The 17,641-nt window shown below is 43.7% G+C and overlaps 2 protein-coding genes across 3 annotated transcripts in view; both read left to right on the forward strand.

The window, feature by feature from the left end:
* The first annotated feature begins 6,290 nt into the window (after window positions 1–6,290).
* LOC149970711 (uncharacterized) lies at window positions 6,291–12,775 on the forward strand. The gene is made up of 2 exons (XM_090225321.1): window positions 6,291–6,760; window positions 9,611–12,775. Exons 1-2 carry the CDS (start codon window positions 6,587–6,589, stop codon window positions 10,892–10,894), a joined length of 1,458 nt encoding a protein of 485 aa, XP_090081447.1. The 5' UTR covers window positions 6,291–6,586; the 3' UTR covers window positions 10,895–12,775.
* A 1,327-nt stretch (window positions 12,776–14,102) lies between these two features.
* LOC110508488 (chromodomain helicase DNA binding protein 8) overlaps window positions 14,103–17,641 on the forward strand; it is a 28,912-nt gene continuing 25,373 nt past the window's right edge. Inside the window, exons 1-3 of one of the 2 annotated variants that reach the window (XM_021589027.3) lie at window positions 14,103–14,265; window positions 14,970–15,240; window positions 15,331–16,361. In XM_021589027.3, the coding sequence (XP_021444702.3) occupies window positions 15,432–16,361 (930 nt within the window). In that variant the 5' untranslated portion in view covers window positions 14,103–14,265; window positions 14,970–15,240; window positions 15,331–15,431. Of the gene's footprint in view, window positions 14,475–14,969; window positions 15,241–15,330; window positions 16,362–17,641 lie in introns of both variants that reach the window. The other variant, XM_090225322.1, reaches the window with a different exon arrangement.

A 17,641-nucleotide genomic window follows, 5' to 3' on the forward strand; every position in this document is an offset into this window, starting at 1 on the left:
ACCAGGACTATTTGTATTGACCCCCTTCTTTTTTTTTCACTGACTCTCTTGCACAAGCTCGATGTACACTTACTGGACTCTAACCACACACACTCACACATACTACACTGACACTCCAAACACACAGACAGACGGACACACACACACGCATATTGGCGACACACACACACACACATAGTACATTCGGAAAGTATTCAGACCCCTTGACTTTTTCCACATCCTGTTACGTTACAGCCTAATCCTAAAATTTTTAAATTGTTTTTCCCCTCATCAATCTACACAAAATACCTGATAGAGACAAAGCAAAAACAGGTTTTTAGACATTTTAGCAAATTTATTAAAAATAAAAACCTGAAATATCACATTTACATTTAAGTATTCAGACTGTTTCCTCATAACTTTGTTGAAGCACCTTTGGCAGTGATTACAGCCTCAAATCTTCTTGGGTATGACACTACAAGCTTGGCACAGCTGCATTTCGGGAGTTTCTCTCATTCTTCTCTGCAGATCCTCTCAAGCTCTGTCAGGTTGCAAGGGGGCACAGCTATTTTCAGGTCTCTCCAGAGATGTTCAGGGCTCTGGCTGGGCTACTCAAGACTTTTCCATAAGCCACTCCTGCATTGTCTTGGCTGCGTGCTTAGGGTCGTTGTCCTGTTGGAAGGTGAACCTTCGCCCCAGTCTGAGGTCCTGAGCGCTCTGGAGCAGGTTGTCATCAAGGATCTCTCTGTACTTTGCTCCATTCATTTCCCCTCGATCCTGACTAGTCTCCCAGTCCCTGCCGCTGAAAAACATCCCCACAGCATGATGCCGCCACCACCATGCTTCACCGTAGGGATGGTATTGGCCAGGTGATGGTATTGGCCAACCTGTTTTTGCTGTCTTAGTATGGGGTATTGTGTGTAGAAGGGTTACCATGGCGCCGACAGAGATGGCCGCCTCGCTTCGTGTTCCTAGGAAACTATGCAGTTTTTAGTTTTTTTTACGCGTTATTTCTTACATTAGTACCCCAGGTCATCTTAGGTTTCATTACATACAGTCGAGAAGAACTACTGAATATAAGATCAGCGTCAACTCACCATCAGTACAGCCAAGAATATGATTTTTGCGAAGCGGATTCTGTGTTCTGCCTTTCAACCAGGACAACGGAATGGATCCCAGCCGGCGACCCAAAAAAACGACTTCGTAAAAGAGGGAAACGAGGCGGTCTTCTGGTCAGACTCCGGAGACGGGCACATCGTGCACCACTCCCTAGCATTCTTCTCGCCAATGTCCAGTCTCTTGACAACAAGGTTGATGAAATCCGAGCAAGGGTAGCATTCCAGAGGGACATCAGAGACTGTAACGTTCTTTGCTTCACGGAAACATGGCTCACTGGAGAGACGCTATCGGAGGCGGTGCAGCCAGCGGGTTTCTCCACGCATCGCGCCGACAGAAACAAACATCTTTCTGGTAAGAAGAGGGGCGGGGGCGTATGTGTGACGTGGTGTGATCACAGAAACATACAGGAACTCAAATCCTTCTGTTCACCTTCTGTTCACCTGATTTAGAATTCCTCACAATCAAATGTCGACCGCATTATCTACCAAGAGAATTCTCTTCGATTATAATCAAAGCCGTATATATTCCCCCCCAAGCAGACACATCGATGGCTCTGAACGAACTTTATTTGACTCTTTGCAAACTGGAATCCATACATCCTGAGGCTGCATTCATTATAGCTGGGGATTTTAACAAGGCTAGTCTGAAAACAAGACTCCATAAATTGTATCAGCATATCGATTGTGCAACCAGGGCTGGAAAAACCTTGGATCATTGTTATTCTTACTTCCGCGACGCATATAAGGCCCTGCCCCGCCCTCCTTTCGGAAAAGCTGACCATGACTCCATTTTGCTGATCCCTGCCTACAGACAGAAACTAAAACAAGAAGCTCCCACGCTGAGGTCTGTCCAACGCTGGTCCGACCAAGCTGATTCCACACTCCAAGACTGCTTCCATCACGTGGACTGGGATATGTTTCGTATTGCGTCAGATAACAACATTGACGAATACGTTGATTCGGTGTGCGAGTTCATTAGAACGTGCGTTGAAGATGTCATTCCCATAGCAACAATTAAAACATTCCCTAACCAGAAACCGTGGATTGATGGCAGCATTCGCGTGAAACTGAAAGCGCGAACCACTGCTTTTAATCAGGGCAAGGTGACTGGTAACATGACCGAATACAAACAGTGCAGCTATTCCCTCCGCAAGGCTATCAAACAAGCTAAGCGTCAGTATAGAGACAAAGTAGAATCTCAATTCAACGGCTCAGACACAAGAGGTATGTGGCAGGGTCTACAGTCAATCACGGACTACAAGAAGAAAACCAGCCCAGTCACGGACCAGGATGTCTTGCTCCCAGAAAGCTAAGGTAACTGAGCTAAACGACTACCGCCCCGTAGCACTCACTTCAGTCATCATGAAGTGCTTTGAGAGACTAGTCAAGGACCATATCACCTCCACCCTACCTGACACCCTAGACCCACTCCAATTTGCTTACCGCCCAAATAGGTCCACAGACGATGCAATCTCAACCACACTGCACACTGCCCTAACCAATCTGGACAAGAGGAATACCTATGTGAGAATGCTAAAGATGGACTACAGCTCGGCATTCAACACCATAGTACCCTCCAAGCTCGTCATCAAGCTCGAGACCCTGGGTCTCGACCCCGCCCTGTGCAACTGGGTACTGGACTTCCTGACGGGCCGCCCCCAGGTGGTGAGGGTAGGCAACAACATCTCCACCCTGCTGATCCTCAACACTGGGGCCCCACAAGGGTGCGTTCTGAGCCCTCTCCTGTACTCCCTGTTCACCCACGACTGCGTGGCCACGCACGCCTCCAACTCAATCATCAAGTTTGCGGACGACACAACAGTGGTAGGCTTGATTACCAACAACGACGAGACGGCCTACAGGGAGGAGGTGAGGGCCCTCGGAGTGTGGTGTCAGGAAAATAACCTCACACTCAACGTCAACAAAACTAAGGAGATGATTGTGGACTTCAGGAAACAGCAGAGGGAACACCCCCCTATCCACATCGATGGAACAGTAGTGGAGAGGGTAGTAAGTTTTAAGTTCCTCGGCATACACATCACAGACAAACTGAATTGGTCCACTCACACAGACAGCATCGTGAAGAAGGCGCAGCAGCGCCTCTTCAACCTCAGGAGGCTGAAGAAATTTGGCTTGTCACCAAAAGCACTCACAAACTTCTACAGATGCACAATCGAGAGCATCCTGGCGGGCTGTATCACCGCCTGGTACGGCAACTGCTCCGCCCACAACCGCAAGGCTCTCCAGAGGGTAGTGAGGTCTGCACAACGCATCACCGGGGGCAAACTACCTGCCCTCCAGGACACCTACACCACCCAATGTTACAGGAAGGCCATAAAGATCATCAAGGACAACAACCACCCGAGCCAATGCCTGTTCACCCCGCTATCATCCAGAAGGCGAGGTCAGTACAGGTGCATCAAAGCTGGGACCGAGAGACTGAAAAACAGCTTCTATCTCAAGGCCATCAGACTGTTAAACAGCCATCACTAACATTGAGTGGCTGCTGCCAACACACTGACTCAACTCCAGCCACTTTAATAATGGGAATTGATGGGAAATTATGTAAAATATATCACTAGCCACTTTAAACAATGCTACCTAATATAATGTTTACATACCCTACATTATTCATCTCATATGTATACGTATATACTGTACTCTATATTATCTACTGCATCCTTATGTAATGCATGTATCACTGGCCACTTTAACTATGCCACTTTGTTTACATACTCATCTCATATGTATATACTGTACTCGATACCATCTACTGTATCTTGCCTATGCTGCTCTGTACCATCACTCATCCATATATCTTTATGTACATATTCTTTATCCCCTTACACTGTGTATAAGACAGTAGTTTTGGAATTGTTAGTTAGATCACTTGTTGGTTATTACTGCATTGTCGGAACTAGAAGCACAAGCATTTCGCTACACTCGCATTAACATCTGCTAACCATGTGTATGTGACAAATAAAATTTGATTTGATTTGATTTCATTTAGATTGATGAGGTTTTTTTTTTAAATGCATTTTTAGATTAAGGCTGTAACATAAAATGTGGAAAAGGTGAAGGGGCCTGCATACTTTCTGAATGCACTGTACATTCACATTCCTTCACACTAGACATATGCTGCTTTTTTGTTGTTGCTATTTTACTATTTTTCCTTTACTTTATTTAGCACATTTGTATTACTTGTTATAAACTCTGCATTGTTGGTTAAGGGCTCATAAGTAAGCAGTTCACGGTAAGGTGTACAGTCGTGGCCAAAAGTTTTGAGAATGACACAAATATTATTATTTTTTTTGTCAGATGTTACTATGGAATACTGAAGTATAATTACAAGCATTTCATACGTGTCAAAGTATTTTAATGACAACTACATGAAGTTGATGCAAAGAGTCAATATTTGCAGTGTTGACCCTTCTTTTTCAAGACCTCTGCAATCCACCCTGGCATGCTGTCAATTAACTTCTGAGCCACACCCTGACTGATGGCAGCCCATTCTTGCATAATCAATGCTTGGAGTTTGTCAGAATTTGTGGGTTTTTGTTTGTCCACCCACCTCTTGAGGATTGACCACAAGTTCTCAATGGGATTATGGTCTGGGGAGTTTCCTGGCCATGGACCCAAAATATTGATGTTTTGTTCCCTGAGCCACTTAGTTTTGCCTTATATCAAGGTGCTCCATCATGCTGGAAAAGGCATTGTTCGTCACCAAACTGTTCCTGGATGGTTGGGAAAAGTTGCTCTCGGAGGATGTGTTGGTACCATTGTTTATTCATGGCTGTGTTCTTAGGCAAAATTGTGAGTGAGCCCACTCCCTTGGCTGAGAAGCAACCCCACACATGAATGGTCTCAGGATGCTTTATTGTTGACATGACACAGGGCTGATGGTAGTGCTCACCTTGTCTTCTCCGGACAAGCTTTTTTCCGGATGCCCCAAACAATCGGAAAGGGGATTGATCAGAGAAAATGACTTTATCCAAGTCCTCAGCAATCAAAATCCTGTACCTTTTGCAGAATATCAGTCTGTCACTGATGTTTTTCCTGGAGAGAAGTGGCTTCTTTGCTGCCCTTCTTGGCACCAGGCCATCTTCCAAAAGTCTTCACCTCACTGTGCGTGCAATGCACTCACACTTGCCTGCTGCCATTCCTGAGCAAGCTCTGTACTAGTGGTGCCCCGATCCCGCAGCTGAATCAACTTTAGGAGACGGTCCTGGTGCTTTCTGGACTTTTTTTGGGTGCCCTGAAGCCTTCTTCACAACAATTGAACCGCTCTCCTTGAAGTTCTTGATGATCCGATAAATGGTTGATTTAGGTGCAATCTTACTGGCAACAATATCCTTGCCAGTGAAGCCCTTTTTGCGCAAAGCAATGATAACGGCACATGCTTCCTTGCAGGTAACCATGGTTGACAGAGGAAGAACAACAATTCCAAGCACCACCCTCCTTTTGAAGGTTCCAGTCTGTTATTCGAACTCAATCAGCATGACAGAATGATCTCCAGCCTTGTCCTCATCAACACACACACCTCTGTTAACTAGAGAATCACTGACATGGTGTCAGCTGGTCCTTTTGTGGTAGGGCTGAAATGCAGTGGAAATGTTTTTGGGGATTCAGTTCATTTGCATGGCAGAGAGGGACTTTGCAATTAATTGCAATTCATCTGACCACTCTTCATAACATTCTGAAGTATATGCAAATTGCCATCATACAAACTGAGGCAGAAGTCTTTGTGAAAATTTATATTTGTGTCATTCTCAAAACTTTTGGCCACAACTGTACACAAGTTGTATTTGGCGCATGTGACAAATAAAAAAAATCATGCTCTTCAGTTACTTTAAAAAAAGTTTCAATGAAACTAAACCAAATCTCTATGATATATGCCTCAAGATCAAAATATCATCTTTATATGGTGACATTTGGTCAAATGATTGCCATTCAGTTCCTTTTAAAATATAATTAGGGACACACTCTATTGGGGGAATAATAAAGGAGCCACATCAATATCTCCTGAGATGTGATCATACCGACTGCAATAATGACAACCTGGAACATGTCCACAAACACACAGGGGGCTGAGTTACTTGGTTAAAAAGCAACCAATCGTAGTAACGCATTACAAGTAATCCAGATTACGTCGTTACGTAATCAGGCCATTGCAGTGCGCTTTGTCTGGGGTGTATTCATTACGTCTTGTAACGGAAACTGTTTACAGTTTAAAATAATTTAACAGCACCAGACTAGACTACATCAGGTGCAAACAGAGCAAGCGGAACAAACGGGGAAGGACCTACCTGAATCTGTCCAATAGAAAGTCTCGTTTTCGTAAAAAATAATACTTTTCAGTTTGGAGTAAACTGTTTCTGTTGTAACAGACGAAAAGTTTTGCAACAGAATTGCCGAAATGAATACACCCCTGTTTAAACGCTTGCAGTCTCGCACTAAATACGACACATTGCGCGGATAATTTCTTAAAAATGGATACCGGTGCTCATGCCACATCTTTCCATGTCTGGCAATATAGACAACATTTCATTTTCAAGGAATTAAGAGAAAAAAATATGACCGTCCAGTGTGTTCTATGCAAACCCAAAATCCGCATATTGTCTACCTCCAAGAACTCGACATCAAATCTGAAGAAACATTTAGAGGTGAGTTGAATGCTTTCAATGAACATGTTCTATGGTGGGTTAAAAAAGCAGGTCGGATGTAAAACATGTGTCCCGTACCAACTTTATAAACCACCTCCGGCCTAGCTACTAACGTTCTTTCACAATAAAATAATGACGGTTTTACTGTGTTTTGATTGGGTGCCGGTACATTTCATCGAGCCTATACGGACATTTCATTGGTTCCCTCATGCGTCGCCATATTCTTACCACACTAGACCTTGCCATAACCATTTTACAGTTCAACGTCAATGGAGTCCCAAGGATAATGTATAGCATGGAACAATCACACAATCAGGCAAAAAAAGTCACTTGGAAATGAAATTCTAACATTTTAATAGACATTATATTCAAACATTGCAATGCATCGTAATTTTCACCTACTCGGAAAGGGGGGGGGGGGGGTGCACCCTTAATGAAATGTATATCATGGACATATGGGGTACTACTACTGGTGGTCAGTGTAACTGCCCTCTCAGCCTTGTAGTTTTTTGAATGGGCTTCATGTGCCAACAAATTACGAAAATGTTCTTCATAAAAATTATCTCCATAAAAGGTACAATCAGGGCAAGGTGACCGGAAACATGACTGAATACAAACAGTGTAGCTATTCCCTCCGCAAGGCAATCAAACAAGCTAAGCGTCAATATAGAGACAAAGTAGAATCGCAATTCAACGACTCAGACACAAGAGGTATGTGGCAGGGTCTACAGTCAATCACGGATTACAAAAAGAAAACCAGCCCAGTCACGGACCAGGATGCCTTGCTCCCAGGCAGACTAAATAACTTTTTTGCCCGCTTTGAGGACAATACAGTGCCACTGACACGGACCGCAACCAAAACATGCGGACTCTCCTTCACTGCAGCCGAGGTGAGTAAAACATTTAAACGTGTTAACCCTCGCAAGGCTGCAGGCCCAGACGGCATCCCCAGCCGCGCCCTCAGAGCATGCGCAGACCAGCTGGCCGGTGTGTTTACGGACATATTCAATCAATCCCTATCCCAGTCTGCTGTTCCCACATGCTTCAAGAGGGCCACCATTGTTCCCAAGAAAGCTAAGGTAACTCAAATCATCAAGTTTGCGGACGACACAACAGTGGTAGGCTTGATTACCAACAACGACGAGATGGCCTACAGGGAGGAGGTGAGGGCCCTCGGAGTGTGGTGTCAGGAAAATAACCTCACACTCAACGTCAACAAAACTAAGGAGATGATTGTGGACTTCAGGAAACAGCAGAGGGAACACCCCCCTATCCACATCAATGGAACAGTAGTGGAGAGGGTAGTAAGTTTTAAGTTCCTCGGCGTACACATCACAGACAAACTGAATTGGTCCACCCACACAGACAGCATCGTGAAGAAGGCGCAGCAGCGCCTCTTCAACCTCAGGAGGCTGAAGAAATTTGGCTTGTCACCAAAAGCACTCACAAACTTCTACAGATGCACAATCGAGAGCATCCTGTCGGGCTGTATCACCACCTGGTACGGCAACTGCTCCGCCCACAACCGTAAGGCTCTCCAAAGGGTAGTGAGGTCTGCACAACGCATCACCGGGGGCAAACTACCTGCCCTCCAGGACACCTACACCACCCGATGTCACAGGAAGGCCATAAAGATCATCAAGGACAACAACCACCCGAACCACTGCTTGTTCACCCCGCTATCATCCAGAAGGCGAGGTCAGTACAGGTGCATCAAAGCTGGGACCGAGAGACTGAAAAACAGCTTCTATCTCAAGGCTATCAGACTGTTAAACAGCCATCACTAACATTGAGTGGCTGCTGCCAACACACTGACTCAACTCCAGCCACTTTAATAATGGGAATTGATGTAAAATATATCACTAGCCACTTTAAACAATGCTACTTAATATAATGTTTACATACCCTACATTATTCATCTCATATGTATACGCATATACTGTACTCTATATCATCTACTGCATCTTTATGTAATACATGTATCACTAGCCACTTTAAACTATGCCACTTTGTTTACCAACTCATCTCATATGTATATACTGTACTCGATACCATCTACTGCATCTTGCCTATTCCGTTCTTTACCATCACTCATTCACATATCTTTATGTACATATTCTTTATCCCTTTACACTTGTGTGTATAAGGTAGTAGTTTTGGAATTGTTAGTTAGAATACTCGTTGGTTATTACTGCATTGTCGGAACTAGAAGCACAAGCATTTTGCTACACTCGCATTAACATCTGCTAACCATGAGTATGTGACAAATAAAATTTGATTTAATTTGAAGTAAATTAATCCACAAATATATCTTAAACGAGCAGTTGCCACAATTTTTTAGATTTGTTAAATTAATGATATTGATTCTTGGTTCTTGAAGAATATAACTTATAAATGCCTCATGAGCTTAGTTCAAATGTCATACTCCTTCAGAAGCTGAAATATAAGCTTGTTTTACACCAATGTTTGTAATCAAATTAAATGTAAACAAACACTACATAGCCTTAACTACAATGGATGACCAGTCCTCACATTCATAGCTCTGTCTATGAATTTGAGAGTGGTTACATTTCTCCAGCCCTGTCTCTCAGCTTTTTACCGAAACGGGTGGGGAGTTTGCTTTGTTGTAGTTTCAACTGCTGATTGCCGCTTTAAATTAAATTTGATGATATAATCTTGAAGCACATTCAAAATATTATGCGACAGTATCTGGCTCTGCTACATATGATAATAAATAGGTTGGGTAAATGCTTTGGGGATTTACCTGTCTGTTAAAAAATACAACAGGGATGTTCTGATATACTGTAAAAAAAGGTGTATTAATACATTTTCTTTTTGATTTTATTTCAGAGAAAGCATGCAATGATGTATCTGAAGTCGCCTAAAGGTGAGATGGATGGACCTAAGTCTCCTAAGGAGCCACGCTACAAGAAATCCAAGCTGGAAAACCTTGTCAATCAAATGACGTCACAGCCAAAAGTGAACACCCTGGTCTTCAAATTTATGGTGGAAAATGTCCAGTCGCTGTCTGTCTTGGAACAGCCTGCTTTCAGGAAGTTGATTGAGGGCTTAAGTGGAGGGAAGATGTCCATGACCCGAAATGCTTTTATCAATGGAATAATGATGGCATACTCCAAAATGAAGGAGGAACTAAAGGAAAAGCTGGACAGTGTACAATCTGTGTGCACTACAGCTGATATCTGGTCAGCTCACAACAGAAGCTACATTGGGATGACATGTCATTGGATTGAGAAGAATGAGCTGGAGAGGAAGTCTGCTGCACTTGCCTGTGCCAGAATACGGGGCTCGCATACATTTGAAACAATTGCAGCCAAAATACACGAGATTCATTTGGCTTACAATATTGAAAACAAACTTCAGGCTACAGTCACTGATAATGGCAGCAACTTTGTCAAAGTCTTCAAAGAGTTTTCAAAGGGGGACAATGAAAACTATGAAGATGACATTGTTGAATTTCAGGACGTGGGCACCATACTTGACGGAGCAGATGAGGCCATGCACCTCTTTCTGCTGCCGCACCAGAGATGTGCATCGCACGCATTGAATCTGATTGCCTCCCACGATCTAGTGCAAGTTCTATCACGGGGAGAAACTGCCCAAGTGTACTGCAGCGCAATGGCCAAATGTTTTGGCATATGGAACAGCGTCCACCAATCCCCATTGGCTATAGCAGCAGTGGAGGACATAGAGAAAATGAAATTGACTGTTCCTTGTGTGAGTCGCTGGATTTCTGAATACTCTGCAGTGGAAAAGATGGTCTCTCTCCCTGAAACAAAACTAATGGATGTTTGCGACAGCTTTGGGGTCCCAAGACTGCTATCTTATGAGATAGCATTTTTAAAAGAATACATAAATGTCTTCAAGCCACTTGCTTTTGCACTGGAACTCTTCCAAGGAGAGCAAAAATGTTTTCTTGGACTGGTCATACCTACGGTACTCACATTGAAGAAAAAGCTATGTGAGAAGAACTCTTGCGCTCTATCTCTTGGACGCCATCAACCCTGTTCTAGACGCAATAGATTCCCGTTTCAAACAGCTCTTTGCCAGTCTGGATGCAAAAATGGCGACAGCAACCACACCACAATTCCGTTTGTGGTGGCTACCAGAAGCTGAGAGAGAAGACATGCATTTGATGCTGGTGGCTGAAGCAACCCGATTGGAGCCGACTGGTGGTGCGCCAATCAGCAGCGACAACGTTCAGTCAGAAGACGAATTCTTTAGTTTCGGGCCTGGGACTGGCAACAGTGACACAGAAGAGGAAGTCCGGAGGTACCTCGAGGGAACCAGCAAAAGTCTCAGTTGCCTGAAATACTTTCAGAGAGTGAGAAAGCTGTTCCTCAAATTCAATGCCATCCTACCCTCAAGTGTCCTTGTGGAGCGCCTCTTCAGTCATAACGGGAACATTCTCACCCCTAAAAGGAATGGTTTGACTGATGATCAGTTTGAGCAAGTTCTCCTTTTGCGGTACAACAGCAAAATATGCACTCTGGACAAAATATTCCCTGAGTAAAAATGTAAAGGGATTTTTTTCACAGATCATGTATCAGGCAAAGGAGGATTGGGGGGGGGGGGGGGGGGGGGGGGTGGCTATAGGAGGACGAGCTCATTGTAATGGCTTGAATGGATTTAATGGAACCATATCAAACATGCGCAAACAATGTTTGACTCCGGCTCCATCTATTTAATTCCAGCCATTACAATGAGCCCGTCCTCCTATAGCTCCTCCCACCAGCCTCCACTGGTATCAGGGGTGTATTCTTTGTTGTGTTTGTTAAGCTCACATTGAACATGTTGTTTAAAAGTCATCAAAGTCTGTGTGTGCAGAGGTTAAAACAGATATTTATGTTAGTCGGCGTGACTAAATTTAAGCAATAAGGCCTGGGGGGGGTGCGGTTTATGGCCAATATACCACAGCTAAGGGCTGTTCTTAGGGAACGACGCAACACAGAGTGCCTGCGTACAGCCCTTAGCCGTGGTATACTGACCATATACCACAAACCCCCGAGTGGAGCCTTATTGCTATTATAAGCTGGTTACCAAATAAAATTGTATTTGTCACATGCGGCGAATACAACAGGGAGACCGTGACATTGAAATGCTTACTTACAAGCCCTTAACCAACAATGCCATTTGATTAGATGTTCAGGAGTCTTATGGCTTGGTGGTAGAAGCTGTTGAGAAGCCTTTTGGACCTAGACTTGGCGCTCCAGTACCGCTTGCCGTGCGGTAGCAGAGAGAACAGTCTATTACTAGGGTGGCTAGAGTCTTTTTTTAGGGCTTTCCTATGACACCGCCTGGTATAGAGGTCCTGGATGGCAGGAAGCTTGCCCCGGTGATGTAATGGTCAGAGGCCATATACCCCAAACCCTGAGGTGCCTTATTGCTATTATAAACTGGTTACCAATGTAGTAAGAACAGTAAAAATACCTGTGCTATACATTCTGATATACCATGTCTTTTTAAAGCTTTATTTATGACGGCCTAGGAACAGTGGGTTAACTGCCTGTTCAGGGGCAGAATGACAGATTCTGGGTAGCTACCCTGGGGTGGCTACCCTGCCACCCCAGGGTAGCCTAGCATTCGGGGCTCTAACCACCCAGTTTATAATCAGGACTCAAATCACCCAGTTTATAAATATATTATACCACGGGTATGACAAAAGATTACTTTTTACTCTTCTAGTTACGTTGGTAACCAGTTTATAGTAGCAATAAGGCGCCTCGGGGTTTGTCGTATATGGCTGTATTCAGGCACTCTGCGTTGCATCTTGCATAAAAACAGCCCTTAGCTGTGGTATATTGGCCATATACTACACCCCCTCGGGCATTGCTTAAATATATACTTATTCAAAATATTGAGTTATGTACTAGTTAAATGCAAATGTCTACTTTTCTTTTTTTTTTTACATAATGCTGCTAGCCTACCTTTTACACGTGATTACATAGAAAATGAGTCTAACGTAAATAAAATGGAACAGGTTAAAATAATTCTAAATATGCTTCTTTGTGCTTTTATTAAACATGAGGTTCAAGTTTTTATTTTAAAAGAAGTCAAGTAATGTGTATCCAGTAACGGATTTTGTGTGTTCCTACTGTACAGTACATGACATTGGAGACCTCCAAAACAGAGGGACAGGCTCACACTCACAGTTCACCCACACAATCACCTCTAGGCGGCAATGTTGAGTTGTTAAATCTAGTTTGTGTGTGTGTGTGTGTGTGTGTGATTATATTTACTTTGTTGTCCAACTATCTTTAAAGTAGGAGGCCTCTTTTAGTAGGTAGTGTGCCAGTTCAGTTTGTGTGTACCCTAAAAATAAACACACACGACAATACCCAGTGTAAAGTTAAAAAGAGAGCGCCATACACAAACTCTTCTAATTGGGCTAAAGTGAGACGAAGGCCTGAGTCTTTCTGGTATCGACATCTTCTCAGGAGGCAGTTACTGGACAACATGGCATTTGAAAGGTAATTGTGAGGTGTCATTTACTCCTATGCTGCCAGTGATTTTGTTAGTGAATCCAGTGCTAATCAAAGATATGATAGGATGAAGGTACCTTATAGAGATGAAGATGATACAATGTTATTAAAACACACTGTATCCATGATAAACATATATATTTTATCTTTATTTAACTAGGCAAGTTAAGAACAAATTCTTATTTTACAATGACGGCCTACTTCGACCAAATCCTAGCCTGGACGAGGCTGGGCCAATTACGCACCGCCCTATGGGACTCCCAATCACGGCCGGTTGTGATACAGCCCGGGATCAAACCAGGGTCTGTAGTGTCACCTCTAGCACCGAGATGCAGTACCTTAGACTGCTGCGCCACTCGGGAGCCCCATAAGCCATGGTGCATTTCAGTTTTGAATTAGCCTGTAAAAATGCCTATGAAAATAAAATGAAACGTTTTTTAAAATAAGTATAGCATCTCTGGTCTGGGCATAGCTACACTTTTAAATATGGGTTCAACAATGTGTGAGTGAACAAACATGGTCTCCTTTTTTGTAGAGTCTGAAAATGTAAGACTATGAGGGCACATTGTTTGATGGTTTGCAAAAAAACACCATAGATAGAGAAATGATTTATGGAATATACGACATATCTTAAAATCGTACTCAAGTTTAACATGCAGTAAACTCAGCTGCTGGTTTGACAGCAAAATCCAACGTGTAGGACTGCTGAGCCAAATTGTCCCAACTAGGCCGCATTTATTGTTTTCTCAACCTAACTACGTCCATTACTGTCTTCCGCCCAGGATTTCGTTCATTGGATGATGGACAATCCATTTTAGCCAATGCCTTGTAGGAAGGCTGCCGACTAGTGTACATTCAGACCAATGATAGTCAAGCGGATGGTATTCGAGGGGTACACTTTCACCATTTTCGCTGGCAAGAACGTTAGTTCCTGCTCTTTCCTGGCCGTTTCCTGTAATCGTACAGTGTTGTGAGACGGAGAAAGCCATGTGTGTCGATTCAAAGGTAAATGTAGCACCCCGAAATGATAACTGAGAGAGTCGAGGCAGTGGATGGTTATTAGGCGGTATTTTTTTTAAATGAATAACAGACGAAGTCCATCCCAAATGCCATTGCGGCCTTACCCGTGTCTGATCGTAGACAGGCTAGTATGGTTATTGTGGCACGTTGCTTTGGTTTGGTCCGGTTTGTTGATGAGATTGAAAGAGTGGATGGTATGCAGTAAATTATGAAGATGTTAGTTATTGACTGACATATTGCAGTAGTTATTTATATACCTTTTGAAATAGATTTTAATCCCAAAACCGCCTTATGTGGGTTATGCAATGCCAATAGCCATTCAATGCTAACGTTATCTCTGTAACCGTTTTGCCGAGAACAACACTGTCAGAAACGCCTGATCATGTATAGACAGATGGGTTTCTCCCACTTGCCATTTAAACTATTAATTCCCATACAAATAATGCTTTTAAAATGGTATATGATAATAATGAAGGCATGTTTGATTCAAGAAAAAACAGAAGCCACAAGTGTTTGTTGTTATAGGTAGCTAGATGGCTAACTAGTTAACCAACTAACTAGCTAGCTAACGTTACTAGCTAGCTACCACATGACAATTCAGACCATTTCACCTCACCAAGAGAGCAGTTTTAGCTTAACCACTTTTTCCTGGTTAAGCTAAGTCTTTATCTTCTCCTTTTCTGCTTTAGCAAAGAGACATCAGCAAATGATCTCGCAGATGGGCATCCATCCCATCATTACACACAGCGCAGAGGAGAGAAGTAGGCACTGAAAACAAGGAAGAGGAAAGGGGTGAGGAAGAAGTGGAGAAACAGGGGGACTCTCCTCTTCCCTGAGTGTCTTTCTCTTGTATCTAGCTCATTTTCCCCACCATCTACACCACCACTCCAATATTTGTCATTGGAGAATACACAGACGAAGGCCAAGTCAATTCTCTGCACTGGACTGAAAACAATTTTAGTAAGTTAATTATATGTTATTGATATGTGTACTCAGAATAATATTGATGATCTTGGATTAATTTAAAATTATTTTTTGTTTTTCCAATAGTTTTTTTAAGTACACATTCTGGGCAGTTTTCCGGATTCCCTGTCTTTTCTGACTGAGAGCAAGGCTGTTTTGTTCTCTATATCTTCTGTGGACTGGGCAACATGGCAGACCCCATCATGGACCTCTTTGATGATACGCCGCTGTTCAACCTGGATGCTCTGCCAGGCGATGCCTTCACCCAGGGTTCCTCAGACCCTGTGGAGGAGGCTCTGAAGCTGGCACTGGGGCAGATTGACCCCCCCTATGAACCCACCCCAGCTCTCTGCACACCAGTCACAGCTCCAATAATCCCAGACCCAGTCCCTGTGCAGCAGCAGGCCTCCGTCCCATTTGCCCTCCCTCAGACTGTTTCAATCGCTTCAACAGTACCTCAGACAACACTCTCTGTAGCCAGTAACACTAGTCGGGCTGCCACAGTCCTGCTGGGCTCACCTCTGACTGTCAATAGCTCTGCTGGCACCACACAACAGATCACAACACAACAATTCACCACACAGCAGCTCACACAGATCGCACAGCAGCTTACTCCTCAGCAGCTAGCTGCCATCACCCAGCAGGCCGGGGGGCAGGGAGGCTCCAAGATCGTCATCCTGAAAGGACCTGGGGGGCATGCACAGGTGCTGCAGACTGTTCCTGGGACAGGCTCTCAAGCGGGGAAGGTCACCTTTGCCAGGGTACTGTCTGGAACCCAACTTAGGCCTGGCATGCAGATACTGTCTGGGGGAACGGTCCTGAACCAAGCGTCTCCTGGGCAGGGACCGGTGAAGGTGGGGACTGGGATACAGAGGCTAGTTCAGTCGCCCAACGGACCCCTGAAACAGGTGCAGTTGATCTCCATGCCCCAGGGCCAGACGCAAACTGTCCAGATGCAAATACCGCAGGCCCAGCTTGCCCAATCGCAGCAAATCCAGCTACAACCCCAGACACAGGTACAGCTGCAGTCTACCATGCAAACACAGGTTACTGCCACTGCTACAGGCACCACTTCAGTACGACCACAAGGGGTTACCCTCACTACAGTACCACAGCAGGTAAGATTGCCCTTTGACTTTACCATCAGAATGATCAAATGCTATGTTTTGAGTAGTCAGGAATAGAGGTCGGCCGATTATGATTTTTCAACGCCGATACCGATTATCGGAGGACCCAAAAAAAAGCTGATACCGATTAATCGGTTGATTTTTGTTTACATTTTTTATTTGTAATAATGACAATTACAACAATACTGAATGAACACTTATTTTAACTTAATATAATACATCAATAAAATCAATTTAGCCTCAAATAAATAATGAAACATGTTCAATTTGGTTTAAATAATGCAAAAACCAAGTGTGGGAGAAGAAAGTAAAAGTGCAATATGTGCCATGTAAGAAAGCTAACATTTAAGTTCCTTGCTCAGAACATGAGTACATATGAAAGCTGGTGGTTCCTTTTAACATGAGTCTTCAATATTCCCAGGTAAGAAGTTTTAGGTTGTAGTTATTATAGGACTATTTCTCTCTATACCATTTGTATTTCATTAACCTTTGACTATTAGGTGTTCTTATAGGCACTTTAGTATTGCCAGTGTAACAGTATAGCTCCCGTCCCTCTCCTCGCTCCTACCTGGGCTCGAACCAGGAACACAACGACAACAGCCACCCTCGAAGCAGCGTTACCCATGCAGAGCAAGGGAAACAACTACTCCAAGTCTCAGAGCGAGTGACGTTTGAAACGCTATTAGCGCGCACACTGTTAACTAGCTAGCCATTTCACATCGGTTACACCAGCCTAATATCGGGAGTTGATAGGCATGAAGTCATAAACAACTGCTGGCAGAACCACAAAAGTGCTGTTTGAATGAGCAGTCAGTCTGCTCTATCAAATCATAGACTTAGTTAGAACATGATAACACACAGAAATACGAGCCTTAGGTCATTAATATGGCCGAATCTGGAAACCAATCATCTCGAAAACAAGACGTTTATTCTTTCAGTGAAATACGGAATCGTTCCGTATTTTATCTAACGGGTGGCATCCAAAAGTCTAAATATTCCTGTTACATTGCACAACCTTCAATGTTATGCCAGAATTATGTAAAATTCTGGCAAATTAGGCAGCCCAAACTGTTGCATATCCACTGACTCTGCGTGCAATGAACGCAAGAGAAGTGACACAATTTCACCTGGTTAATATTGCCTGCTAACCTGGATTTCTTTTAGCTAAATATGCAGGTTTAAAAATATATACTTCTGTGTATTGATTTTAAGAAAGGCATTGATGTTTAGGTGGTTAGGGGCGGCAGGGTAGCCTAGTGGTTAGAGCGTTG

The sequence above is a fragment of the Oncorhynchus mykiss genome, chromosome 28, assembly GCF_057628025.1.
Source record: "Oncorhynchus mykiss isolate SJ-2025 chromosome 28, ASM5762802v1, whole genome shotgun sequence".
Classification (NCBI taxonomy): Eukaryota; Metazoa; Chordata; class Actinopteri; order Salmoniformes; family Salmonidae; genus Oncorhynchus; species Oncorhynchus mykiss.